General features: G+C 42.3%; 7 protein-coding genes across 8 annotated transcripts; 3 read left to right on the forward strand and 4 right to left on the reverse strand.

Annotated features, from left to right (window-relative positions):
* Nucleotides 1–541: 541 nt before the first annotated feature.
* LOC115686424 (transcription factor bHLH91-like) lies at nt 542–3,397 on the forward strand. The gene is made up of 3 exons (XM_030611711.2): nt 542–1,806; nt 2,488–2,904; nt 3,062–3,397. The coding sequence occupies exons 1-3, from the start codon at nt 775–777 to the stop codon at nt 3,167–3,169; spliced, it is 1,557 nt and encodes a 518-aa protein (XP_030467571.2). The 5' UTR covers nt 542–774; the 3' UTR covers nt 3,170–3,397.
* A 761-nt stretch (nt 3,398–4,158) lies between these two features.
* On the reverse strand, nt 4,159–6,115 carry LOC115686350 (uncharacterized). Its single transcript, XM_030611607.2, has 3 exons — nt 5,936–6,115; nt 5,197–5,478; nt 4,159–4,362 (listed from the first exon to the last, which is right to left on the reverse strand). The coding sequence occupies exon 2, from the start codon at nt 5,467–5,469 to the stop codon at nt 5,197–5,199; it is 273 nt and encodes a 90-aa protein (XP_030467467.1). The 5' UTR covers nt 5,470–5,478; nt 5,936–6,115; the 3' UTR covers nt 4,159–4,362.
* Nucleotides 6,116–7,844: 1,729 nt separating this feature from the next.
* LOC115686419 (glycine cleavage system H protein 2, mitochondrial-like) lies at nt 7,845–10,258 on the forward strand. The gene is made up of 3 exons (XM_030611703.2): nt 7,845–8,095; nt 9,513–9,772; nt 10,002–10,258. The coding sequence occupies exons 1-3, from the start codon at nt 8,017–8,019 to the stop codon at nt 10,128–10,130; spliced, it is 468 nt and encodes a 155-aa protein (XP_030467563.1). The 5' UTR covers nt 7,845–8,016; the 3' UTR covers nt 10,131–10,258.
* Nucleotides 10,259–10,797: 539 nt separating this feature from the next.
* LOC115686420 (sulfiredoxin, chloroplastic/mitochondrial) lies at nt 10,798–12,208 on the reverse strand. 2 transcript variants are annotated; one of them, XM_056307502.1, is made up of 5 exons: nt 12,069–12,208; nt 11,727–11,896; nt 11,300–11,333; nt 11,101–11,194; nt 10,798–10,955 (listed from the first exon to the last, which is right to left on the reverse strand). In XM_056307502.1, the coding sequence occupies exons 1-5, from the start codon at nt 12,151–12,153 to the stop codon at nt 10,952–10,954; spliced, it is 387 nt and encodes a 128-aa protein (XP_056163477.1). In that variant the 5' UTR covers nt 12,154–12,208; the 3' UTR covers nt 10,798–10,951. The 2 variants fall into 2 exon arrangements, with proteins under 2 accessions (XP_056163477.1, XP_030467564.1); XM_030611704.2 differs by having other exon boundaries at nt 10,798–11,004.
* A 512-nt stretch (nt 12,209–12,720) lies between these two features.
* On the forward strand, nt 12,721–15,469 carry LOC115686341 (14 kDa zinc-binding protein). Its single transcript, XM_030611598.2, has 6 exons — nt 12,721–12,869; nt 12,985–13,092; nt 13,585–13,668; nt 13,784–13,931; nt 14,891–15,008; nt 15,161–15,469. Exons 1-6 carry the CDS (start codon nt 12,835–12,837, stop codon nt 15,226–15,228), a joined length of 561 nt encoding a protein of 186 aa, XP_030467458.1. The 5' UTR covers nt 12,721–12,834; the 3' UTR covers nt 15,229–15,469.
* Nucleotides 15,470–16,079: 610 nt separating this feature from the next.
* Nucleotides 16,080–19,812, reverse strand: LOC115686417 (probable arabinosyltransferase ARAD1). The gene is made up of 3 exons (XM_030611700.2): nt 18,827–19,812; nt 17,032–17,397; nt 16,080–16,658 (listed from the first exon to the last, which is right to left on the reverse strand). Exons 1-3 carry the CDS (start codon nt 19,772–19,774, stop codon nt 16,470–16,472), a joined length of 1,503 nt encoding a protein of 500 aa, XP_030467560.1. The 5' UTR covers nt 19,775–19,812; the 3' UTR covers nt 16,080–16,469.
* Nucleotides 19,813–22,995: 3,183 nt separating this feature from the next.
* On the reverse strand, nt 22,996–26,513 carry LOC115686349 (ankyrin repeat-containing protein NPR4-like). The gene is made up of 6 exons (XM_030611606.2): nt 26,419–26,513; nt 25,884–26,040; nt 25,345–25,797; nt 24,974–25,123; nt 24,309–24,745; nt 22,996–23,872 (listed from the first exon to the last, which is right to left on the reverse strand). The coding sequence occupies exons 1-6, from the start codon at nt 26,455–26,457 to the stop codon at nt 23,399–23,401; spliced, it is 1,710 nt and encodes a 569-aa protein (XP_030467466.1). The 5' UTR covers nt 26,458–26,513; the 3' UTR covers nt 22,996–23,398.

Here is a 26,513-nt window from a genome sequence, read left to right on the forward strand (position 1 = left end):
AAGTGCAAGAGAGGGAAGGAATTCGATCCAAATACGGAGATTATGAGCGGGGCCCACATGACGGGAATCTCAGTAACAACCAACCTCCTCTCCCCCAATTGCAATCTCATTCAAGAAAAATGGGCAAAAAAAATAAATAAATATTTTCTTCTTCTCGAGAACCCAAAAATAAAAATAAATGAGAATAATCTTTAAATATGTCGAAATCAGTCTACTAAATTGAAATGAAAAGAACAAGGTGATAACGAGCTTTCTCAAGATATTAAATCAATACTCAATACCCAATAAAAAAATATGCGAAATTTCTCGTATAACTATTTTAAAAATATCAGCGTTAATATACGGAAATATCAATGATAAAATGAATTTTTGAATTTTTTCTATTTTTCTCTCTCTGTCTTTTCTCCATCATTTCCTTTTCTTACAACAACATATCTTCCTGCGCAGCTTTTGTCCCTCCTAACCTCCCACTGCAACTCCCCCCTCTCTCTCTCTCTCTCTCTCTCTCTCTCTCTCTCTCTCTCTCTCTCTCTCTCTCTCTCTCTCTCTCTCGGAGCTGATCAAGAAGAGTTCGGACGATCACAGTAAGCTCTCCCTCGCCATCGCCATAGCTAACGTGTAGCTCCATGTCCAACATCACTTCCCACTCTTCTTCTTCCTCATCCTCCTCTTCTCCTTCTCCTCCTTCTTTGGCTTGAGCTGTTCATGTTGCATATGCATTCACGTGCGGTTCTCGCTTCCTGACGAATCTCTGCGAGGTCTAGTCTTGATTACATGCTGTTCTTGCTTCTGTTCATGGCAGCCGGACAATACCCACCTGAGGAAATGATGGGGGAGACGACCCAGTGCTTCGGTCCGAGCGGGGTACCCGTGGAGGCGGAGGGCGTGGCGTTTGCGCAGGCGGGCCACCGTCTTCGGCCGCAGAACGTCGCGGCAGAAGAGGTCGATCTCCATGGCCATTATCAAGAGCAGCAGCAGGAGCTGATGGGGTTCGCGGCCGGAGAGGACGACGGCGGGTTTCATCGGGTCGGCTCGGGCGACGGTGGCTATGGCAATACGAATCAGGTGTTGCCTTACGATGGTAGTCACTCTTCCTCGGACTGGAACTATGCTGCTCCTGGAGCGGAGGGTTTGAGTCACCATCATGACGGCGGCCACCATGGCATCATCGGCCAGCAAGTCGCCGATCCCTTGCAATTCCTGCAGAGCCAAGCCCCTCTGAGCTTCGGCGATGACGGCCCTTCCGACATCTTCGCTCCGGCGGCGCCGCCGGACCTCCTCAATCTCTTCCGCTTGGCCCGATGCTCCTCGTCCTCTTTGCTCCCCAGCTCGTCGCTGTCCTTCGCGAGCCCTAACTCGCCCGCGCCGCCCCTTCTCCTCGATCCGCTCGTCCATCTGAGCAATCTGCAGCCGCAGCCCCCGTTCATGAGGGAGTTGTTCCAGTCTCTGCCGAGCGGGGGAGTCTGTGGGTACGACAACTTGCCCATTGCCGGCTCGTCGTCATTGTTCGGCAGCGGCAACGACATTGAGAGAGGGGAGACTGAAGGAGATGAGGGAAACAATCTAGGGATGACGATGATGTACTGCGATGAGGACGGGGGTCATCAGTTCGTGGAGAACGATAATGGGGTTTTCAAGTTTGGGAGCGAAATGATGGCGGACATGGAGGGTTGCCATGGCAAGGTTAAGATGGGGAAGAGGAGGAGAGGGAAGATGACCAAGCCTTACACCACTGAGAGGGACAGGAGGTCCCAGATCAATCACAAGTACGACGCCTTGAAGGAGCTGATCCCAAGCCCCACCAAGGTATTGTGCTCATTCGAATGCTTTGCTTCTTTGTTTGATTGCCATTTATAGATACGGTATCGAATTGGGTTGTTGCTGTCTTTGTCGTTCTTACATTCTATGCCTGAAAATGTTGTGGAACTTGGGAGTTCAACTTGTGGGTCGAAATGGGGGAAAGTGATGGCTGATCATGGAACTGAAATGGAGCTCTCTCACTAGCTCAAGTTTCCGATTCTGTGGGTGGACCCTAACGCTGAAATCTTACTAAAGAAGGGGGAGAAGGGAATGACAAAAAGAGCATGCTTCTTTCTTGATTTTGGACTTTTGCTGGAGAAGATGGTTTGGCCCTATCTTGCCGTGCTCTTCTCCTCTTCAGTTTTTTTCCCCTATCATCTTCAGTCCATTCCAAACCAGGCCCACAGCAAATGTACCTGTTACCTTTTATAGCTGTCATATTGTACCCAGAATCATTTTCTCCTCTCTTTAAATGGGATATTTTTAGTACTTGTTATGCCCTATTTAATTAGCTTGTCCTATTTAATTTATCGTGTATCCTGTGTAGAGAGTTAATCATGATTATTTAGGTCTAAACTATAAGAGTGCTTATGGAAGTTAGTTTTCCTCCCAATGCAAAATTGTTTATGCTTGCTTTTTTGGCAAATTTATTGTGTTGTGCCATTGCTTGTGTTTGTGTACATGAAGGGTGATAGGGCATCCATTGTGGGAGATGCCATTGAGTACATCAAGGAGCTCTTGAGAACCGTCAACGAGCTGAAACTGCTTGTGGAGAAGAAAAGATGGGGGACAGAGAGAAGCAAGAGGCAGAAGGCCGACGAGGAAGGCTTTGATGGGGAGATCTCCATAACCCGACCCCTGGGCAACCCGGCGGGTCAGTCCTGCAACGGGACTCTGAGGAGCTCTTGGCTCCAGAGGAAATCAAAGGTGACCGAGGTGGATGTCCGCATAATCGACGACGAGGTCACGATCAAGCTCGTGCAGCGTAAGAAGATTAATTGCTTGCTGCATGTGTCTAGGGTTCTTGATGAGCTCCAGTTGGATCTCCACCATGTTGCTGGTGGCCACATTGGTGAACACTACAGCTTCCTGCTCAATACCAAGGTCGGTGGGGCTTTCCTTTGTCCGAACAAATTCTCAAAGCTACTTTTTTTTTTTTTTTTTTTCAATTTGACAGGAAAAAGTTAACTTTTGAAGGATCTCCTCCGCGTTTAGCCGGTGTAACACAAATCTTTGTCTCCTTCTAATGTTCAAATTTCAGATCTATGACGGTTCAACTGTGTATGCGAGCGCGATTGCGAGCAAGCTCATAGAGGTTGTTGACCGGCAGTATGCAGCCACGCCGCCCCCACCGTGCAGCAGCTACTAGGGTTTGACGAGGCGGAGAGGAGAAGAAGATAATGGTATTTGATGAATGATGCTGCTTTGTTATCTTTAGATACTTAACACTAATACGTAATTCTGGAATAAATATAGTAGGAATCAAGTACTGCTGTTCGGCCATAAAAAAACAAGTATTGCTGCGATGTCCCTTCCCAGTCTCTTGTGGTGATTTCTTTGATACTTGCTGGATTGCTTTGTCGACTATTTTCTGAAATCTTATTTGGGTCATTTTCATTTCGTTAGCATCCACTGATCTTGGAGTTTACAGTTTACACTAGCTGCGGTGGTCATATTCATAAAAAACAACTAGGTTTCATGACTTTGCTCGGATTTGGACTCGCTTTTTTCTGTTCAATCCATCGTCGGAATTAGATTTCATGGGCACATACGATGAGATCTTTTCGCCTATATAAGCGGCTGCGTCTGAAGTTGCAAAAATGAGATGGAAGTAATCTTATAAAACCCTAGACACATGAGTTGGATAATGCCGAGTCTGTCCTCCTAAGCTGCAGCCTAAGTATTGAGGTTTACGCAACCTTCTATGTTTCTTCGACTATGAATATGGGGAGAGAGATTTGCGCCAATAAAATTGTTAACAGAAGAAAGTTCAATGAACCCCGAATCGTTTACAGCAGTTAATTTGTTTTATGTCGGTGGCCCTATCAGCATTTCGATCAATTACGTATCAGCAGATTCTCTTGAACTTGGCCAATCTACCACGAACAAGCCTGCTTCATCATTTTCTTGACCAAAGCTGGTTTCATCATTTAGCCACGCTCAAATGGAACCTGTTGTTTGCTGATCCACACAGTCCCGAGTCTCGTGTGATCATCTTTAATTCTCGTGTGATCATCTTTAATTCGCCAACCGAATGTTAAAGAAAACAAAATTCCTTGACTACCTATGTAGGCGATGAACCGAACAAAGATAAAGAAGAATGGCTTCTGTGTTTAAGCTTCATCAGGAACCTGATCGTGAAGAATCTTCTTTTCGTGCTAATAATAATGTTTAAAAGCAAGTAACAAGACGTCAATACAACCATCCTATTCCAGCTGTTTCAAGAAAGCGGAACCAACTTCTCTATTATCTAAATTGCCCTCTAACCACCCAGAGACAACAACTTGAGAAAGTTGCGTCACGGGCATTCGATACTTGTCCCATTTACTTGCAGCATGTTTTCTGCCAGAAAGGAGAAAGATATTAGACAAACGTGTTTGGACAAGTAAAAGATAGCTAGATGAACTTAAATCAAGGACACCAAAATGGCAAAGCACGTCCTTTTGTTTTATATACTTTCAGTTCTACTCACGGCTTCAACCCTATTGACTGCTTATGGAGAGGAAAATCTATGTGAAATTCTAGTAGTATAAACTAACACAAGATGCATGTTACAAGCAATCAAAGCAGTGTGAAACCCAGACCCCATCTGTCAAAGCATCAGAAATCACTTGAAACTGCATTGAGGAAATTCAAAAACTGGCAAAAGACTGCCTTGCAAAAAAACTAATAATAATCAAGCATATCTTGTTTGGCATAGTTTGCGAAAGAGATGTTGGAACGCTCTGAGAATGGTTAAAGCTCCCTTTGTATCAGCCTACAATGATACTTTCCTTCTGTTGTCTCCAATTATCTCATCTGATTAAATTGTGAGAAATCCTAAGGAAGGCAGAACTCCTTCACTTCTCTGCCCCTTCACATTTTGAATGCCCCACCCAACTATAGAAACAGTCTGTAGTCATCGAACACCCACTCAAAACATTTCCTCAAGTAGTGATTTCTTGGAATACCCATAAATAATCACTTCCTTGAACATATTAAGTCACCCATTTATGCCTGTGCAAGGAATTTCGCTAACTACAAATTATCATCGTCACACTGATTTAGATGGGCAAGAGCAAAATTTAAGATGACTACAATGTGCATCCCATAAAAAAGACCTAAATGCATCAAGCGAGAAAACAAACGAGGATAAGAAAGAGCATCTGAGTCATAGCAGCTGGACAAGTAGCTCACCTATTGTATGTATTTGGGGATTTCACCTTTTTGCAACAGGGAGAGAGAATACTCCGCAACATCTATGAGGTCTTCAATGTTGTGAAGGGATCTCTCTTCGGCAGCCAGCATGAAGATGGCTTTCGCCTCGGCCTTCTTGGATAGCCTAGCAGCTAAAGTAAGAGGCAGGTTCGACGAATTCAGGCTCCGCAAGATTTGGCGATAAAGAGAGAGAACCCGTCCCCTGTTCCTCGCAAGATCCTCAGCCGTCGCCCATATTAGACCTTTCGCCATTTCTCAGCACTGACCAACAAACAAAGAGAAAATAAGAACACTCAATGCTTGTGGGTGAGGCAACAAGTTCTTGTCAAAACACCAACAAACTCTCAATTACTAATCACTAGATGCAAACGACATGACCATCCAATTGGACACGTTCCAGCGATCATTTCAGTGATGAAAGACACAACCTTTCCGAAGAAAGCGATAAAGTAACTCCTTCAACTATGAACCAATAATACCGGTAAGAATTGTCTCACGGGACTTTTGTCGAACACTTGTCAGACAGCAAATTCATTACGGCGTCCACATCTACAGGACAACCACCCACGAAACCGAAGGGTACGAGGAAATGGGTTCAAGAAAGCCGACGAGGAAAAGATAACAATGAGACTTCACGATCAATATCATGTCGAATTCAGTAAAGAAAGTATGAGAAATTGCGAAACTGTAAAGAGCAGCATTGGGCGAAGTGATTTACGCGAAAAGCAAGAAGGTGCCGGTTCGGGAGCGATCGCCGGACTTCAATCGCCGGTGAGCGACGCGGCGGGCTGCTCGCGGCGGCCGGCGACGGAGCTGCGACCGGCAGTTGGTGCACCGGAAAAATTCTAGAGCTGCCCGGTCCAGGATTTTAGGAGGAGGTTCCTATAAAGTGTATATTAGTCTTCATGACTCTTGATTATAATTGCACAAATTTTAAAAGTTATTTTCTAGCAAGAACTTTTCCATTAATATATTCAATTAATGTTGGCTTCATCCATATTTTTTAATGATGGAATATTTATCTAAATATATAGATTGCCATTTGAGACGTGTAAATAATGCCACTATCATAATTTCTTTAAAAAGTTACAAAAAAAAGGAGATAATGGACGAGAATTGTCAACATATATAAGGTAAGATCTAGAAGAATATAGTATCAAATGAATACTTTATCAGACACATAAATATAATTTAAGTTCATTTTTAATTTGCATCTTTCAAATTAAATACAAGCGTATCTTTTCATAACTTCTAAATTGAGCATATATATATATATATATATATATATATATATATACATAGGAAACATTTGTTCTAGTTATTAGTATCTTCATCCACTCAAAAATCGACGAAGAAGCAAGCACCCTATGGATGCAATGAAGATGAAATAACAAAAACATTTATGCAGTAATTTAGAGGAAGAAAATCTATGAATTTCGATCTTTACTTTTTTATGGATGAGAGAGCTCTCATTGTGTTTTAGATTTGAGAGATTTTTATTCTTATTTAATCAATTGCCATCTTTGTTCATTGAATAAAACTCCTAATTGTTATTCACCAAAAGTAAATTGGCATGAACTTTAATCGAATGCTTTGAAAAAAAATTGAATTTAAAACTAAAGGTGAGATTACTCTCTATATAAAGATATTAATATTCTTTTGGGGGAGGGGGCCGATTCACTCATAACTAATCTTTTACCCTATACTAATTAGCAACGACAACAGTGCTATCACTAACTAATAAGCATACACCGGTCCTTAGATCGACTTGACCAATGTAGATTATAAAGCCATTGTAGAGCATGCTTATTGCTAATTGTCACCCAAATCACTACCTATCAATCTCGACTTGACAACCCACTAAGAAAAACGCCTTATAGGGGAAGGATATAATCAAGTAAGGATTGGATTTTCTTGAACCCAAATTCGTACTCTTCGTCTCTTCAAATTAATGGCTTAAAGCTCGAATGATTGTTTCAGATCCTAAGCCTGAGCGTCTTAACATGGATTTTGTATTGCAGATTAACTCTTGAAGTTAAGCTTCGGTTGCAAGGCGATCCCTAAGTTGAAGATAGCGATCACTAGATAGAGTAGGGATCACTAAATAGAGTAGGTATATATGTATTTGGTTCGACTAATCTAAAAGATTTTATATCCTATTCAATTCAAAAGTTCGGAAGACTAAATTAACATTTATGTCTTCTTCTTTTTTTCGGGAATTGAGTTCCTATCCTCAACATCATCACGGTGATTAGATCATATTGTAATGAAATATGAGGATTTTGTCATTGTCACTAATGGCTATGATTGATATAGATCAAATTCACCTCGAGCATAGAGTGATGAACACATCAACATCACCTTGAAAACACGAAGGGACCAAATTCTTTTTTACTGCCCACTTTCTCCGAAAACAATCATAGGTTGGCAAACGTAGCCACCAATGGCCACGTGACATGACATGACTAGCACAAGCCACCACCAACTTCTACACCGACAACCCTGTATTGACCCAACACCTCCACCTCGGCCTCCTCCTCCTCGCGCCTTTCTTGAACCCTCTCTCTCTCTGTCTCTCTCTCTCTCTCTCTCTCTCTCTCTCTCCCCTTTTCAATACCAACAAGCCCCGAATTGTCGTGGTGTTAGGGGGGTATTTAACAAAAAGAAAACAAACCCACCAACCCTCGTCCCCACCCACTGAATCCCTGCGCTTGAACAGCACTAAATAACTCATAAAGGCGTGTCCCTTGACGTCCGTGAGCACCGTAAAGGTCCAGCCTTTGTTGGGTTTCGCGAGTAATGGCTTCGAGGTTGTTGTGGGCTTCCAGGGCTGCTTCTCATCTCAGGATCTCTGTTTCCCACAGGGGATTCGCTACCGGTGAGATGATGACACTTTCTGTCTTCTTTTGATCCTCTGTTGTTATTATGTTCTGGACATAAGCTGATTCGTAGATCCGAAAAGAGGTGGTTTTGATTGTGCGTGGCAGTGAAGATCTTGTTTTCTGAAATATTGAGAATGATGATGGTTCTGCCTGTGTTTTTCTTTGTGAAAAAGGACCGATTTTGAGGAGGATCTCGTGTCGTGCTTGATTTGATTTGCTGTGTTGTTGGGTTTTTTCACTGCAGAGACCTGTAGATTCTGGGTTAAATTTGTTGAGTTATCTCTGAATGAGATTCATAATAGTCATGTCATGCTTATTTGCAAGATGTATGGACAAGCAAAGCATTGGCAGATCCCAACATTCGAAAAGTGGTTTCCTTTCTAATGACATTTGGTTTAGTATGTTGGAAGATAACAATTTTTGGTGTTTATTAATTGGGCTTTGATTTTATCTTCTTTTTTTAAGGAAAAGTATTGAGGAGCACTCTCCCTTATTGTGATAGGCAATGTTTGATCCTGAAGGATTGTCAATGGTTAATTAAGATGAGCAATGTTGGATCCTGGAGGTGATTGTCAATGGTCGGTAGTTATCAAACAATAATTGGCATAAGAAGATGCTTATGGTTTTATGTATAGCAAAATCAATCCAATCGATGGGCATTAAAATTGAAAAAAAGGTGATAGTTGGCGCGAACACGTTAATTGATATCAATATATGGGATATAACCCTGGTTTAGATCAGGATCATCCTAAGGGTGATGATCTGCTCGTAGCCTACTTGATGAGCAGTTTCAGCAGATACAGAATCACAGATTAGTCACGACTGCATAGTAGTTGTGGATCAAGGTAAATTAGTTTTTTTTTTTTTAAATCACGAGGTTGTTCTAAAAACCGATTCATTTTAGAAGCACCATAGTGCTTTGTGTAATTTAAGTTCAATTGATTGACATACTAGGAAGGCTATACCGTTATTTTTACTCTTTGTAAATGCCCTTTCTTTGCCAGTTGTTTTTGCAATGGAATGCAGGCTTTTCATACTACTATTGACTTGGCAACTTGCAGAATGTAGATTTCTGTTTTTGTCTTTTGGTAGACTATTAACGTGCACCTGCCTTGACAAAGTTCAAATAAATGCTTTTGGTCTGAACTTTTAACATCATTTATGTGTATGCTGGGAGTGCTCGCACAAATTTGATACTCCAACATTTCATGGCTTCCTATTTACTGAATTCTTTTCTGCCCTATTCCAGCTTGTTTTACAATTTCCCAAAAAAAATTCTTAAGGTCAAATGTGAGAGAAAGTGCAATTCATGTTTTGATCATCTTGTGGCAACAATGACAATCTTTGCCGGATTCTTTATGGTGGTTCTTCACTTCCTAGTTCTGTCACTCATCCATTTTCCTTGTACACCAGTTCTGAAAGATCTGAAGTATTGTGACTCCCATGAGTGGGTGAAAGTTGAAGGCAGTTCTGCGACAGTTGGCATCACCGATCATGCTCAAGATCATTTGGGTGATGTCGTGTACGTCGAATTACCTGAAGTTGGGGCACCTGTGACCCAAGGTGAAGGCTTTGGCGCGGTTGAAAGTGTGAAGGCCACCAGTGATATAAACTCCCCCGTTTCAGGGAAAGTTGTTGAAGTCAATGAAGAACTCAGCAATTCTCCTGGCTTGGTAAGTCTTCTAATGCTCTTCCTCTACTCATGACACTCTGGAGTTTCGAAACTCCCTCGTTCTATAAGATGGAATGCTAGTTGGACATAAAGGTCGAACTAAATTTAATTTCTCTCTGTTTATATGTCTTCCGAGTTCTACATCTGTTTACACTCCATGGAAGTTCTGACCTTTCTCATTAGTAATTCTGTTTTGACCTCTTTGCTGATGCGAGTTTACTGACCTTTAGGTTAACTCGAGCCCATATGAGCAAGGATGGATCATAAAGGTTGAAATAAGCGACGCAGGCGAACTAAACAACCTGATGGATGCTGACAAGTACTCCAAGTTCTGTGAAGAGGAGGATGCGAAGCACTGAGCAAATTCTTGACCCAAGTTGTGTACTGATGTCAAGTTCCGCAATGACTTGTTTTTCGTCCGACGCCTTTTCGTTTCTTTCCTGACATTTACATCTGAATGCATCTTTTCTTGAGTTTCTTTAACGCATCTATTCTGAGAGATTTATTAGTCTAATTTGGATTTCAATTTGGGCTAAGCAGGTAGAGTCCATTCACTTCATGCCAAAAGTCTTGCTAATTGGAGAGAGAGACATTAGCTTATGCTGCAAATGAGTACTATCGATATGAATTACGAGCTTGTCACTAACTTAATACTTCGAGTATGAAATGACTGATCCGGTTCGAGAAATAACCAAAAAAAGGATTCTATCTTTGATAAAAAAAAATCTTCAGTGTGTCGATGCTGCAGACTTGATCTAGTTCTGAGAGGTCCTGGGAGCGAAATTGGCATGTCCATTGCCTTCTTCTTTTAAGGTGCATCCTCAGTTGATGAAGCACAGAACACAATAGGCTATCTGCGAGTGCAGCGTCATCGTGTCGTGTTGGTTATTCGCGCAATTCCATATCAATGTTCCCAGTCATGTCATTTCTGTATTAATTGTAGGTTTTCTCAAATCGTGTTCTCCTGTTACCGATCACAATATAAACATTGTAATGTTATAGGTAGATGAAAGGGAACTTCTGAGGTAAACTTAATCAAGACCCGTTTCTTTATTATTCAAATGCTTGTAATACAAGAGAGCTAAAAGCCTCATTACATCCAAAGGGACTTGAGGCAATCATTACAAAGGCAGTATCTCGTATCCATTAACTGCAACGCCACACTCATTGAGCTGAGAAATCATCTGTCCAACCCAGAAAATGGCTTTATTGCGAACTCAGCGAAGATGATGCCTGGTAAAATATAAACAGGTCCTTCTGTGAGTGACAGGGAGATGCAGTAGAAGCAAACAGAGAAGTGACTCAGCATGAAGGATGACATGAATAAACCTTAGTGTTTCTTTCGTCGCTTTCCGAACTTTACAGCGGATCGTTGGTAGGCCGAGGCGCTGATGAGCTTCGTAGCGATGACAACCGGAGAAGCCTGCAAAGATGCATGCAGAGAGCAAAATAATCTTTCCAACCGAAACAACAGCCCTTATAGTTCATGTATGCCAAAAGTGCGAGGATGATGAAATTAGCTACGCACCATAGTAAACTCCATCGACATCGAGCACATCAATCTGCAATGAAATTTCGGCGGAAACATCACAAAGTAGTAAATGAAGGTGCGAAATATCTTTTAACAACAAAACATGCCGGGGGCGACATCGATGGCGATTAATTCAGCACGGCGATGTGCTAATGCAGCTAGTTCTCCAAACACATGAAAACTCCACGTCAATCGGAGCTTCTACTTCGGTCAGATTACTTCTGTACTGGTCCGATTGGTCCAGGATCACATATGCTAAAACAGAGTAGACACGCGCACACGCACATTGGATCAATGAAATTTCCCATAATGTCTTCACCCTGATCAATCTTGTCCACCCCCAGAGTCTATGCTGCATAGATTCTCCGGAAGAACACGAAATCTCAAAAGAAAGGAAAACGAGCGGTGTCGGATCATTACGTACAGGGACTTGGAGGCCGATCTCTTGGATGCTGTCCATGAGGTCCTTCACTTTGACCGGATCATTCGCCCTCGTTCGCATCAGTGGCCTCCTGATCTTGTCCAGCGGCAGCTCCACTATCACCGGCCCGCCTTTCCCTTGGCCAACGCTTTGACTCTGACCCGGAGCAGCCCCTTCAAAATCCCAACACACCCAGAAGAGAAAAATCGACACTTTCAGCATAAACACACTGACCCAGTTCAATTCACGGGCTCAAACCAATCAAAAACTCGTCCACAAGAGTCTGTAATCCATCTCAGCAGAAGCAGACGGCGGCCCGAGAGAGGGCGATGATCGCAGATTTACCGTTCGAGGAGGCGGAGGCGGAGACGGAGAAGCTTCTCCATCTGCTCGTCGTCGTCGTCGGGAGCTGAAGCACGAAGCTCGCCATTCAACACTGCACTGAACCTGACCAAGAAGACACTCTGTACTTAAAATATCATACAAAGACGAGAGGACTAGGATTAGGCAAACAAAATTTGTGTAGGACTCGTGGGTCTTCTCACGTGTGCAATGTTGGACTTGCGGGAGTGTCGTGCGCGCACGTGAAAGTTGTGGACAGAGTGATCTTGTCCTGGGCAATCATTCTTGACATTGTTCGAGAACACGATTCGAAAGTGAAGTAAGGATCTATCGAGTGAAATCGGAATTCGACTTGGTACGATTTGATAACTTCGAAATCGACCCAAATATGCACGCTTCTCACTCACGTTTTTGGTAAATGGTATACTTTTTTCTTGTCACGCTAGAACATTTTGACGATGAGGCAAAATGATGCGAGCACCTCTGCATCAAGTTGAGTTCGAGCTAGGTACTGAGAAATCAAGCTCGAGCTTTCCCTCGTCTTTATATGGGTTTGGGACTAGCTGTGTATGATAAAAAACGCCCTATTTGAGCCTTAGTTAAAATTTGAGGGACTAAAGTGATACAAAATTTTCTTCAGGGGGCGAGAAATAAGAAGTAGATGAAACTTCAAGGGGCCTAAAAAAATTAACCGACGCCGATATCGGCCATTGCTGGTGAAGCCGCTACAGTTACAAACACCTCCACGGCCTCGCACACCAGTCCATCAATGGCCGCCGCTCTCTACTCCTTAGCTCTGCTTCGGTACTCTCTCTCTCTCTCTCTATACCCTTTTCAATCTCCATTGCAATGATGAGGAAGCTCCTCTTGTTCTCTGCTTCTGAATGCGATGGTTTCTCTGCAACTTTTTCCGTTTCAGGAGCTGTGGAGCTGGCGGCGTCAGGGCATTTGCGATTCCCAGGAGCTCCTCACGAGCTCTCGCTTCCGTCAAGTTCGTTCCTCCGCTTCGGTTTCAGCCCCGTCGCAGGTACTCTCGTCGTTCTTGGTATTGGGTGCCGCGAAATTTCTGCCGTTTCTTCCCTTGTTTCTTGGTTCTTGGCTGTGTGTGGGAAGCGGCAAAGATGGCTGCTTTTTGAAAAGTTAGGGGTAGAGGCATGATCGTCCTTAGAAATTCTTTTAATTGGGTTGTTTCTCGTATTGTTATGATAATTCGGTCTGGCAAGAGGACTCACGAGGAAAAAAAAGACGATCTTGTCGTGTCTGTTGGGCTTTTCTGGAGAAGCATGTTGCTCTGTCCTCAGCTGAGACTTCAAGAAATCTATGTTGTTTTACTTTTCCATTTCAATTTGCCGAGGCGATTTTTCCCATTGCGGGTCGATAGGATTTTATCTCGTGGCAATCCTGTCTTTGCTTAAGCTGTAGACTGTAGTCTCTTGCTTGTCCCGGGTGTCGGAAAATTTGTTTCTTGCTACTGATGGAAATACCCTTGCTGACCCTCTCAAATGGGCTGTATTCCTAGATCTTTTTGCGTCAAAGCGACAAGCAGCGAAGAAGATGCTGCCAAAGCAGCTGCTGCGGTTGCTGACACAGGAGCTCCGACCATGTATGATGTGCTCTGTGCTGACTGATTCAAATTGGTTTATTTTGATATTTATGATAACTTTTTCATGCTTAATTTGGGAGCCGATCCTGAGTTTGCCTCTACCTTTCTTTTTTAGATTCGACAAGATCATAGCTAAGGAGATTCCGTCAACCATTGTGTATGAGGATGAAAAAGTCCTAGCTTTTCGAGACGTTAGTCCTCAGGCTCCGGTTCATGTTCTTGTTATTCCAAAACTCAGAGATGGCCTTACGCAACTCGGAAAGGTTAGCTATGGTTCTGTTGTTTACCTATGGCTATCTCTGATGTTATCTGTGCATATTGGGACGTGTGCTTACTTAGCTTACATGGACTTACAGTATCCAACATAAGATGTCCGGCAATCGCATCAATAGGAACTTTTGCCATCTTGGGATTTCACCCAGAGTTATGAAGTAGATTCTGTCTCAAGGCATTCTAATAGTAAGATCACCAAAAGTTCCAGTCTAGAGAGGGAGAGGGAGAGGGAGAGGGAGATGCTAGAAGACACTTTATATCATTTGAGATGGTAGGGCTATTCTTGAGATAAATCGTGATTCATATCGAAGGCATGTCTACGGGTCTCTCCGCATGTTTCAATTATTGTGCTAAATGTTAATCATTCTTTTATCATTGGTTCTTATAAATATTGTTAATCTGCATCAGTTTATTCATGTTGCCAGCCTAGTGATCTTTCAACATAGGATAGATGAGGCAGCCTGCTGCTGAGATTGATTCTGTTGGTATAGATCCTATAGAAGGTGAATAGACACAGAAACATAACCAGTTCGATCATGGCTTAATTACTCTCAATACTGCTAGGTAGTGTGGGGCTGTGAGTTTAACATAAACCTAAGCGAAAGTTTTATAGCTGATGAAGTTACCTGACTCAACGAGAATCTCTCACATTTTCCTTCTGATTTTCTTATGAAGTGAACAATTGGTCTACTCACTCATACGGTGCCTTCAAGAACATCAAAGATTTAAGTTTGAGATTTTCTCCTCGAAGAATCATCAAATTTCATGTTGAGAGGCTTTATTTCTCCTTTGTCCTCTATAACCCATTTATGCATGTAAAAGGTCAATTAATACGTTCCAATGGTGCAACCTGCTACGTCATAGCTGCACAATACATCCTACTTAGTTTAGTTTGTTTCTTCTTTTTTAGGAGATTGTGAGGTTTTGATTTTCCATTGCTTCTCTGCAGGCTGAAGAAAAGCATTCTGAGATACTGGGTCATCTTCTCTATGCTGCCAAAGTGGTGGCTGAAAAAGAAGGCATTCTCGATGGATTTCGTGTTGTCATCAACAGCGGACCAAGTGCCTGTAAGTTTTTCGTCATTCCCTTTTCTGTTGGATAAAACATTTTCATCTTATGTTGATTATCTGTGCAACCTTAAGTTACTTAAGAAAGCATGTAAACCCTCTCTCTCTCTCTCTCTCTCTCTCTCTCTCTCTCTCTCTCTCTCTCTCTCCAGGTCAATCTGTTTATCATCTTCACTTACATGTCCTGGGTGGTAGACAAATGAAGTGGCCTCCTGGTTGAAGTTGAACTACGCCCTATATATCATCACCATTTTGTGACCTATTGAGATGTATTCTCACGATGATTCTGTTCTTTTTTGGCTCACTCATCATGTAACTATGCTTTCGAGGTTTTCCTTTGATCAAAAAAATTGTTGCTGGATCCGTATCTTAATGTTGTCATGTTTATGTCCATCTGAGCAACATGTGGCTTATTGATGCTATGAAAGGATGGACAGTATTACAATCTCCTCGTTTTTGTGGATATGACTATCTGGCTCGTGTTAAGCTTTAGTTGTATCAGCTTAACAGAAGGCGCATAAACATCAGCTGATTGTGCCACTAAAAGAATTACTGAAACTATGATGGAGAGGAAAGGAGAGGAGATGAGAACCCACGCAAAACTAGAACGTAGACAAAATCCTTTCTTTTGGGTTTAAATCTAGGGTTGGTAATTCATATTAGCGTGTCATAATCAATTTGAGTTGGACTAAAACATCTTGACTTTAATTCTATATGGAAAATAATTTAATTACGGTTAAAACATGTAAATTTCTGTCGAATCGTGTCAACATATAAAGCTAACATGTCACGACAGATTTGGGGTTTCTCTCTGTAATTCGTGTTTTACTTCATTGTCGGGTTCATTCGTGCAAAAAGGTCGTGTTAATCATTGCCAATCCTATTGAAATCCCATCAAATCATTAGCGAATGATTAGGTGAAGCATAATAACCATGGGAATGTATGATCTCCAAACAAAGGAAGGAAAAATTAGACGGTAGACACATCTGAAAGAATAGAAAAAACGTACAGAACTTAGCTAATTTTTGTAAGAAGCAGCCTAGAAAGATGTCAACTTTAAGCATCCAACATATGAAAAAGAATAAGGTATACTCTCAGATCTTCTGTACAATGTATATTAAGTGAAAACAATTACAGGCAGTAATCAATAACTTAATTTTCCTTTTCTACATCATCACAAGTACCAGAATCTTTAATGATCTACCCCCTACACTGCCTATCAAACCCTGAAAAATCCTCTGCCAAGGGCGTGGTATAAAGGGGGAGTGTCAATTGGTGTTCTAGCAAGAAATGAGGATGAATTAAATGCACCAACGCTCATGAATATTTCTAAGCTCAGCCTTGAAGGGTGTCGTACAGATCATGGTATAGTTGCTGAATCCAACACGAGCAATTCCAACACCAACTGGCCAGCACCCAAGCAGGCATATCGGAGATCAAAGTTACAAATAGTGCTCACGTCATAGAGTAGAAATGACCCCGGTCTGGTTCGTACACATACAGGAACAGTCCGGTTCACTCATGTCCCTCTTGACAATCCTCTTGTCACGGTTAATCATCAATTTAATAAGGGGTAGCTTCTGCGAAATTTGCCGCCAAATTTCATTGACTGTTCCGTTTGGATCACCATATTCGAAAAATCGCTTCACCTGGTTAAATATGAAACAAATAGGAAGAAAATCAGTGTAATCCAACTTTTCTCAGCTTTAAGCATTTAATGATCTGTCACAAGTTCAATCATCAATGCGACCACAGCACATAGATAGAACATGTGCTACACCACTAAATTTTTCTAAATGCAAATTGAAGTGAGGGAAATTAGCAACAAAGCACATTGATACAGCAGCATAACCAAATCTAACAAAAGTGATGCCAAAAGTCACTGCTGAGGATGAGGCATAATCTGTCCTGTTCAACAATGATTAAAATAACAAATTCACCATATAGCATTGTCAAGGAAGTTAGGCATAGCTACAACAGAAGAATCATGAAAAGTTATGAGATTGTGCAAGAGGAGCTTACCTCTTTTATCTCTTTCTGATATTCCAGAATCCTTTCTGTCGGTACTTGTCTCAGAAGTTTCACCAAAAACCCTCGCTTCAGTGAAGAGGCAGTATCTACAAATATTGCAATTTTCCGATAGTCTATGACATCTTCAAATGGCAACTCAATGCTGTCACTGACGATAACAGGTACACACAAGCTAACTATAGCATCAAACAGACGGCAGGCTGATGGGGTATCACCAGCAGGGTTGAGGCAGAACTTGGATGTATGCATCCCCTGTGATGCTGCACGTCGACTCTCTCTAGATTGTGCACCATGTTTCATTACGACATCCTCTTCATCTTCAAGTAGTTGAAACAGCAAATCACGAATTTTTCCTCCCTATAAATCATAAAGAAATCAACAAAGGGTCCAAAGATTTAAAAGATAAAAAGAACATACTAAGCTGATCCCAATTAGTGGGAAAAGGTTGAGTTCATTTTAATGATTCAAATTGATTGTCATCAGGATGAATCTCAATATCTGAGTGATAAGATGAAAACCACCAAATTAACTAGACTTCGTGGATGTTGCTAGGGTTTTGTAGGTTAAGTATGTGCTTCGTGTTCTAGACTTGGATCCTAAATGAATTCGGTAGCATGTGTTTACGGATTGTTCATTGTTGTAGAGCTACAAAATATGTCTCAGAGATCGAGCTCCAAAAGCAAGTCATGGTAGCTTTCCAAAGGCTGCCATAGGGTGCTTGTATTTTGAGTTGCTCTAAGATGCTTGCCAACGCTGTATGGAAGCTGAAGCACCTCTTTTGAATGCAGCACTCTCAAACTCTCATCAAGTTTCTCTTAGAGGGGATCAAGAATTGTGAAGAAATTATGCAGCAGTCGTGAACTAGGATCCTTGTGAGAAGGTAAACTATTACAAGAGATAAGGTTGATCAGAGCGGTTTTAAGAAGAAACAATTGATCTAACCATTGGGAAGGAATCAGAAGCCTCTCTAAAAGAATCCTTCAACATGTAAATCCCACAAAACTGCCAATTCGATGTGAAGGTGAAAGAGCCTAGACCCTAGACTCAAGAAATGTCCTATCTGTGAAACTAAGAATAGAAACATTCATCAGATCAATCAATATCTGAGAATTAAACAAGGCAGCCTTTGTGTTTATCTATATAATCATATTTAAGGAAGTGTTGCGACAAAAACCAACTCTTATTCCATTTAGTGATTGGAACAATAATGAGGGAAGGCAGAAGGAAACCTGATGCACATGAATTTTGTTTGGAAATCTAAAGTAAAGACTGAAACAATCCAGAGATTTGAAAAACTGTCCATCATTCGTGTTACATGACAATCAATTCTTGTCAAGAGGAGAGTGGTGCAACCTTACAGTGATTTAAGACATTGCAGCATTCAAACATGAGAGACGCAAAATGAGCACAGATGTTTAAAACTACAAAAACACGCACAGCAGAAGGTTTGGCAAGATGTTCACAGCGAATTGGACCCAATTAATTTAAGTACTGCAATGCTCACTGATACAGAAGCTAAACTAACACTTAACATTCAACCGATAGCTCCAACATTTGATAATTAACTGAATACTAAAATTCCCTGTATCGAATTTGCTAACAAATCTTTAACATGTACTTAGCTAGCTTTGCTAACACATACAACAGCATCAGCACCGACAGATTCTACTTGAGTAAAATTCCCAAAGAGAATGTGCAGATTTCCAATTCCTGAATGGACAATCTAATTTTCACAACTAAACAATCCATTCAATTGCGAAACTGATCGACAAAACTTCAAATTTACCTCTTTCCGGAAACGGTTTCCCATAAAGAACAACAAAGTCTTGCGTTTCTCAATCCCAATATCACCATTGTAAGTGTTGATCCGATGCGAATACGGCAATATCACATCCTTCACCAGTGAGGCCTGGTCCGGCTTCAACCGCCCAAAATCCGACACCAACAGAATCGCATTCTTAATGCGATCCACAACTCGGTACAGCGCATTCGGGTCCTGAGCAATGATAACGTGATCCCGCCCATTGTTCCTCTTCCAATACGCCTGACCCTCCAACCACTTCACCAGCTCCTCCTGCATCTCCTCGTCGCTGTACACCGGATCCGTCCCCGGGGGCCTGCCCTGATTCACAATCAAGCTCAACGAGGAGAACACGGGCAGGTAGAAGAGATCGGCCTCCTCGGGATCAGTCACCCGGGCGATCGGCGAGCTGGCCCGAGCCCTCTCCTGCTCGGGCCGCCTCAGGTCCGCGAAGAGGTACCACTCCGCCATGTGCTGGTGACCCGGGTACTTGAGGGCCGACACGTCGGCGGCGGGGGCACCGCCGCGCGCGGCCGAGTGCTCCCGGATGACCCCATAGGTGAACCTCTCCGGGAGCTCGTACAAGAAGACCTTGGCAGGTAAAGGCGGCGACTTTCCGGTCGAATCCGATGGGTTTTCCCCGGAAAGGCGGTGACTTCGGAAGGAGGGGTCGGTTTTGGGATCTGGGTTGTTGAGGAAGGAGGTGAAGAAGGCGTAGAGGGCGAGGAGGAGGAGGACGAAGATCAGGGCTTGCTTGAGGAGGGACGACTTGCGGGCCATGGGGATCAAGAGGGAGGATGGTTGGGGAGGGAAGATCGCATTGGCGGGAGGCGAAGCGGGTCTGGGTTTTCTTGATTTCGCGGATCGCTCGCTCATCGGCTCAGCAGCTGAATTGCAGAGACGGACGGACGGACGGACAGACACCACCACCATACGAGGACGCAGACGACGAGGAAGAAGAAGAAGGAGATGGAGTGTCGTTGGCGTTGTGTGTCATTATATACGTTTGGAAGGACATTCATTGGGAATTATGGGAAGGTAGATTGTGAGCCTTTTTGTCTCTTTCATTCGTGCAAATAAAATATGGCATTTTGATCTTTTTTTGAATGTTATTTTTTTTCCTTTTTTTGGCTTGGAGTTGATTTATTTACATCAATTAGTGACGTAGCTGAATTCAAATTGTATAATTAGAAAATCACTGTCCGATGACCAACGAACTCAATGATCGGATATCGATATCATTACTCACTAGTCATTCTTCGAATTTTTCTTATTCATCTAGTTAATATATTTCTAACGACATTGGGAAATCGATACGAATTGAAATAGACAAATTTGTTTTGAATATAAAAAGTTACTAACTTCAGTGATAAAATAGTTAATATATCACTAACTTACATTATGTGAAAAGTTACTTTCCATGTAGAGAAGTTATTCACCACTTTGAGTAGTTAACTAATTTGTAACACTTCAATGAGATTTACTAATTGTTTGAAAAAAAAAATTTTGGTCGAGAATTTGTTTGAAAAGTTTATCAAGTGCAAAATCATGGGGAGTAGACTATGGCAAAGGAAACCACAGAGGTTGATGACTCTGAAAGTTCAGTGGCAAATGCAGTCAATGCCATTCTCTCTTCTTCATGCCTCATTGATTGTCTCCTTTTCTCCATTTTTGTTCCTCATGCCAAAACAAAACAGGAGAATCTATCGTTAGCCAAGAGACATCCTTCATTCCTACAAAACCATGACCCAGAAAACATCATAGTCCTCTCCTAACTTGTGTTCTTTCCAAATATTCATCTCTCAAGAAGGAGAAGAAGTCAGCTCAAGAAACGCCGAGCGCTTGCTGTCTCTGTCTCTCTCCGCTCGTGCTGAAACCATCTGCCGTCGCTATCCAGATTGATTTCAGAGCCTCACAAGACCAAACAATGTCATCACCACAAACTGATAAACTCAAAATCCAAAGCTCCAGAAGGGAAGTATCTGTCAGGTTGCTAGTTTTCTACTGGTAGTTAGGAATGTGCTGTTGATGACAGTTGGATCGAATGCAGATCAGATGAAATTTGCTTGAATTCACTTGAGATTTGGAAGTGGGTTCATGTGTGAGAGCCCAGCATCGCGCACGAGATCATCCCGAGAGATCAAGTCACATATCTTCTACTCTCCCAATTCTCCTCCTCTGTTCTTCCACTGTTGTGCCACTGCTCCAATTTGAATTCTTCCCCTATTACTTACTTTTGAATTCTGTTAGGATTGGCCACACATCACCTCTTTCTAAAGCTACATTTTTCCTCACTCTTGTAGCCTCCTTGCTCTCTGCTTTGCTTTCCCTTTCTCGTATATTACCGTCAAAACTGCGTAGCACTCTGCAAGTGGTATTGAGTCTAAATGGACGAATTGAGGAGAATCCATCAATACACAGTCTAAGACCGTGAAGGTGGTTGGTCAGGGACCAAACTTGGTTGAAAAAGGATAAGGCGTCGTCGAGTCACCATGGCGGATAACGATGTCAAAAAGCTCAACCACAGCAACTATAACAATGGGAGCAGAGTGTTGCAATTGTGCTTACTCTGGAGGACATCATTGGCGGTAGTAACACTACACCTCAAGCTAATGACGATGAGTTTTGAGAAGTGGAAAGTTATGTTGGGATTTTGGAACCAAAATCCCATAGAATTGAATGAGAAGTGTGTGGGTGAAAGTGTCCCACATAGGGTAGAAGAGAGATGGGAGATGGGTTCAAATAGTTGAGCCTCACAAATGGGTTTGGGCCCCAAGGGGTACCCCACTTTTGTGGAAGAGAGAGGACCTACGTCAAGCTAGGTCGGTCCACCTCCCGCGCGCGCCGCCGCCGCCGTCCGTCCGGGTCCACTCTCTATCGGTTTTTATTTTTTTCGAACAGACACGTTGTTTAGAATTTATTTATTTATTTATTTATTTTTGGACAAATAAACATGTATGTTCGTGAGGTTCGGTTCGCCCGAACAGAAAACCGAAGCCCTTCTCGCGACTGTTCATGAACCGAACCGGTTCAAGCGAACCTTCGCTACTATTCACGAAAACTCGCGACTCTTCATTTTTCGTCACTTGAATAAGACCGAACAGTTTAGTTCGGAATATAAATATCACTTCGTGGCATTCATTTTTTCCCGACGCACTCTACGCATATTCACTTCATCATTGTCATTTGGTGCGATTGTTCCGCAAAATTGCGTTCGTTGGAGTCCTCCGAATACGTACCGCCGGAGGAACGAGATCCGTTCTATCCTGGGAGACGATTGTCCAATATCCTCAGTGCGATTGAGGGCCAAATTCGTCTTAAGGACACGACGTTAATTCGTTGGGCTCGGATCAACATTCTGCTTATTTGGTTGTACTGCTTTCAGGTTAGTTTTTTCCTAACGTTTGATTTTAATTTCTGATATACGAACTTAGCCGACTACAAGTTAAAGCCGACAAATTTTGAGAATGAGTTCCTGCATCGCATTAAGACTGCAAAAGTACAGAACGATGCATGGAACACCCTCACAGATCTCATTGGCTCATTGCACACGCGAATGATGCAAAGTTCCAGAGGTTAGAAGATGAGCTCATATCCATCCCCCAGCTGGATATGATGGTGAGTCTTTGCAAAGCCTAAAATAAACCGTACTTTGAAATTACAAAAGTAGATCCTCCACATCCTAGAAAAGCACAAGTTGAGAGGATTATTGTGCATAGCCCAAGTCCAGAATACAACGGTCTTTATTACCGCTGTAGGAGGATGGGCCACGGGAAAAAGAAAAACTTGCAATTTTCTGAAGCTCCTAGACTTCCCTTAGATCGCTCTCTAGTGCTAGTATTTCTACACTGAGATGTTCATCTTTCCATCAAAATGTCTGCTCCATAAGCAAATTACTTCACTGAAATTGTGGAAGAATCTAAGGATTTTGAGGATTTATGTTTGTAATATTTATGCAGAAAGCCAGTACTATGGCGTTATAACTCTTCACTTTTGCCCACCTTGGTGTTTGATGTTTGTTTTATGGTAGTAAATGCTGTCAATGCTTTTTGTTTCGCAGTAATATTACTCAATACACGAGATAGTAGAAAAAGGAATCCGTACTATTTTGCGATTCAATCCTTACAACACTGAGCGATGAGAATTGCGCCAACACAAGCATTCCTTCAACATAACACTTCTCTTTCCAAGTTGGAAAGGTCACCAAGTTGTAACTTGAGCTATTTGCTTGACTAGACAAAAATTTGCACTTCACTAGCAGTTAAAAGCGTAAGATACAATCATATAAAAAGGCTCCATTAGATTCAACGCACAATACAAACAAAAGTTCAGCTCAATCATCTGTTCCAGCTAGCAAAATGGTTTGTGTTGATGCAATGCAAACTTCCAGCAAGTCTCATGTGCTGGTCGTTAATGGTCGGAACAACGGACAGTCTTCTGGATGAGAAAGCAAACCGTGGATGTATAAGTGTTCGATCATATCAGATAAAAGGGAAATTGGAGCAAAGCAAAAAAGGTCACGGTCACAGAAGCAAAAGCACCAATTGGAATAGTGATTCAAGCATAATCGTCACCATGACGGATAAAAAGGGTGGCCCCAAAGACCACTGCCGTGGTGGCTAAGGAGACAAAGAGGCTTCCGCGTCCTAACACCAGCCTGTTTGGCAAGGAATGCAGAAAATCTTCCTCCGCAAAGCGTGATGTCAAGATGGAAAGGAACATCAAGATTGAAGTTGCAGAGGAAAAGATACCCAACGCAGTTGATAAGGCAAAAACCATGAACGACTTGTGATGTAGGAAAATAGGCTTCCCCGTGTCATTATTATTGCCACCGAGAACAGTAAAGATGGCAGCAAACATCACAGTTGCAATGAGTGTCGCAACAACCATGCAAGTAGACGCCGTGTCCTTCAGCCATTTTTCTTCTTCTTGTCTGAGTTCTTTGTGCTCCTCGGTGAAAAGAAGATAAGGTGTTTTTCCCTCGGAATTTTTCATTTCTCGATAAGAAGGTTGCACAACCTTTTCTACCTCCTATACCATTAAACAGATATTATCATTCTGAAAATGGTACACTAAATTGACTTATCTAAGTTTTACCAGTGCCAGTCATTGACTCATGTCATGATTGGGATGGAATTTTCTACATCTCCTTCTTTCTTGGACAGACCAGGATGCGACATGCATGGTTCATTCCTGATGATTCTCATTTCTTTCCTTTTAGTCCATATAATATTACTACAGCTATTTCGCAGAAAAAACATGAAAGATAAAAGGAAAACTTCAACTCAGACAAGCTAGACATGCCTACAAGTTGGTGATAGTAAAACTAGTGAGACCCCAATCTGCAAAACATTTGGAGATTAAGCATGTAGATAAAAGTCGTGCAATGGCCCAGGAATGCTGCTAGCAAACTTTAAACTGTAGAATCCAAATTATGTAGCATGCAAAAATTTAAGATCTAACTAACCTTGAACATCGATAGCTCTCGCCGCATTAGTAGATCTTCCCGGGAGTCAATTTTGAGTAGACTTGGAGGACCCCTTCCAGCCAAATGCAATATGTTATTGTCATTTTCATCTTTGTAAGCTGCAATCATATCTTTGTGAGCACCAATATCATATATTAGTCTAAAGATCTTCTCGTGACGATGTGCAACTGCAACATGAAATATGCTCTGCTTCGGATCATCAAATTTCCAAAGTTCAGGATGGAGACGGATCAGCACAGTTAAGAAGCCGTAGTTTCCTAATTCTGCAGCAGTTAACAGCAGTCGCGATGGTTCCCTGAGAAGTTCTCCGATACCTCCATCATCGAGCAAAGAAACCTCTCTCCATATAAGCTCCAACAGCTTAACTGCTGGCATATGCGCCCATTTCAGATCGCGCATCTCCTGCGTACCTGTAACTGTATTTTCTGTCAGCCCAACTTGTGAAGGAGCTGTGGATGAACTTCAGTTTGGACTAACTACAACTTAAAATGTTAAAGTTTCCTTCACAATATTCCAGAACCGATGTCAACTGCATCTTAAGGTGAATCCATAAACAAGAAATGAAGATAATATCAACATACTGAGCAAGCTGAGAACCTCAACAACCATTGCCAAAAGAAAATGGCTACGAGAGTGATACCTACATGAAAAGAGGCACCTCAGCCGGATCGCTAGCTGACTCCCACTCGAGAATGCCAAGGGCATCTGCGCTAGCACATGGAGAGCCGTTTCTCCGTTTCGCATCCGAGCCAAAGCTAAATTGGGATGTTGACCAATCAGTCTCAAAGCCACATCTGGCAAAAGGGAATGACAATTAACAATAATAATGAAAACACTTTGTCCAGAAATAATCTAGCTACGGATTCTTTCTGAGATGCGCAGAAAACAGAACAGAAAACAGATAGTTTTGTTTTGGGAAATATATATATGTATATATTGTTGGTCTGGATTTGAGCTGACAATAGTAGTAGTATCCATGGTACATTCACATTAGAACTAGAGTGGATGCACTAACCAAAGAAATTGGAACTGATGGTGGCACCAAGGATGTCAATGCGATCCAAGTCAGTTAGATATCTGTCATCTGTGACTGACAACAGATACCGCACCATGTCTTGTTTCCCTAACAGGGCTGCAATGTACAAGGGCGTTGCCTCATTGTTGCCCCGAATCAGCGGAAGCCGAGGATTCTTATCGACCAGCGCCTTGGCTATCTCTCTATCTCCGGATGCAGCGGCAAAGTAGAGAGCAGTGTCCCCATCCTTGTTCTGCAATTCCAAGTCCTCGGGCAACATCATCTTCACCAGTTCCTCAACAAATTCCCTGTGTCCCTCGCCTACCGCAATATGGAGAGCGGTCTCCATATTTCTCGTGATCCTGGCACGTACAGCTGATGGATTGCCATATAGGAATTCCTTTCCTGCTTTCCAGTTGCCTCTCAGTACCGCATCAAGCAATGCAATGCACCCTGTCAATTATATACAATTGAAGATCAGCAGGAGAGGAGGACAGAGGACTAAGTGACCAGGACAACGCTTCATATTTTTCAGATACCGTGTGGGAACTGTTTGTCTATGGAAACCTCCGGTGCACAGAAGCATGCTTGATATGTTTCCACAGAAAGCACCGGTGCAGGGAAACATGCTTCGAAGGAGACGGTGCTCATGGACGGACGAGGAGAAATCTCGCCTCTCATTATGTTCTCTGAAGACTACAATGTTCAAAACTTTTGTAAGTAGAATTCACACATTAACAATAGTCATGCAATGTATTTTATGACAAGTTTCATGAGCCTGGGACTTGGCATTTCCTCAACAGTAAGAAGAAGCAACACTTGCATAATTAGTAGGCGCGGAAGTCTAAGTGTCAAAGTCCAAATCACTGAACTGAACAATTACAAAATTCCATCATTCATTAGCAGGGGTGATATAATTATCAATCATATTGGAATGAGAATAGTATTAGTTTAGACTGTAGGTACTGCATGATGTATGTGAACTAATTCAACCTTCACCGTAATGCGGGACAGTTTCTTTGATCAGTCCGATTTTAAAAACATTTGAGGAAAGGGTTTGGTCTCTTCACAAACCTGCGCCAAAGTGGATCTTGGCTCGTACTCCTGCGACATTCTCGATTTGGAAAGTGTTTGAATTCTAATACGTTTGCGGGTCGAGCTCTCCAACG

Source organism: Syzygium oleosum, unplaced genomic scaffold (genome assembly GCF_021117445.2).
Source record: "Syzygium oleosum isolate NSW1041296 unplaced genomic scaffold, Sole_v2.1 Sole_v2.54, whole genome shotgun sequence".
Lineage (NCBI taxonomy): Eukaryota > Viridiplantae > Streptophyta > Magnoliopsida > Myrtales > Myrtaceae > Syzygium > Syzygium oleosum.

Excerpts from the sequence above, each read along its gene's own strand:
- LOC115686424 (XM_030611711.2), top strand. The coding sequence starts at position 775 with ATGCTGTTCTTGCTTCTGTTCATGGCAGCCGGACAATACCCACCTGAG. Across the intron at positions 1,807-2,487 it reads TGATCCCAAGCCCCACCAAG|GGTGATAGGGCATCCATTGT; the intron begins GTATTGTGCTCA and ends GTGTACATGAAG. Across the intron at positions 2,905-3,061 it reads GCTTCCTGCTCAATACCAAG|ATCTATGACGGTTCAACTGT; the intron begins GTCGGTGGGGCT and ends TTCAAATTTCAG.
- LOC115686350 (XM_030611607.2), bottom strand. The coding sequence starts at position 5,469 with ATGGCGAAAGGTCTAATATGGGCGACGGCTGAGGATCTTGCGAGGAAC.
- LOC115686419 (XM_030611703.2), top strand. The coding sequence starts at position 8,017 with ATGGCTTCGAGGTTGTTGTGGGCTTCCAGGGCTGCTTCTCATCTCAGG. Across the intron at positions 8,096-9,512 it reads CCACAGGGGATTCGCTACCG|TTCTGAAAGATCTGAAGTAT; the intron begins GTGAGATGATGA and ends CTTGTACACCAG. Across the intron at positions 9,773-10,001 it reads TCAGCAATTCTCCTGGCTTG|GTTAACTCGAGCCCATATGA; the intron begins GTAAGTCTTCTA and ends ACTGACCTTTAG.
- LOC115686420 (XM_030611704.2), bottom strand. The coding sequence starts at position 12,153 with ATGGCGAGCTTCGTGCTTCAGCTCCCGACGACGACGACGAGCAGATGG. Across the intron at positions 11,334-11,726 it reads AGATCGGCCTCCAAGTCCCT|ATTGATGTGCTCGATGTCGA; the intron begins GTACGTAATGAT and ends ATTTCATTGCAG. Across the intron at positions 11,195-11,299 it reads TGTCGATGGAGTTTACTATG|GCTTCTCCGGTTGTCATCGC; the intron begins GTGCGTAGCTAA and ends GCATCTTTGCAG.
- LOC115686341 (XM_030611598.2), top strand. The coding sequence starts at position 12,835 with ATGGCCGCCGCTCTCTACTCCTTAGCTCTGCTTCG. Across the intron at positions 13,093-13,584 it reads CGGTTTCAGCCCCGTCGCAG|ATCTTTTTGCGTCAAAGCGA; the intron begins GTACTCTCGTCG and ends CTGTATTCCTAG. Across the intron at positions 13,932-14,890 it reads GCCTTACGCAACTCGGAAAG|GCTGAAGAAAAGCATTCTGA; the intron begins GTTAGCTATGGT and ends GCTTCTCTGCAG.
- LOC115686417 (XM_030611700.2), bottom strand. The coding sequence starts at position 19,774 with ATGGTGGTGGTGTCTGTCCGTCCGTCCGTCCGTCTCTGCAATTCAGCT. Across the intron at positions 17,398-18,826 it reads GAAACCGTTTCCGGAAAGAG|GGAGGAAAAATTCGTGATTT; the intron begins GTAAATTTGAAG and ends TATGATTTATAG. Across the intron at positions 16,659-17,031 it reads ATCAGAAAGAGATAAAAGAG|GTGAAGCGATTTTTCGAATA; the intron begins GTAAGCTCCTCT and ends ATATTTAACCAG.
- LOC115686349 (XM_030611606.2), bottom strand. The coding sequence starts at position 26,457 with ATGTCGCAGGAGTACGAGCCAAGATCCACTTTGGCGCAG. Across the intron at positions 26,041-26,418 it reads CAAGATCCACTTTGGCGCAG|TCTTCAGAGAACATAATGAG; the intron begins GTTTGTGAAGAG and ends TGAACATTGTAG. Across the intron at positions 25,124-25,344 it reads CATCAGTTCCAATTTCTTTG|ATGTGGCTTTGAGACTGATT; the intron begins GTTAGTGCATCC and ends CCCTTTTGCCAG.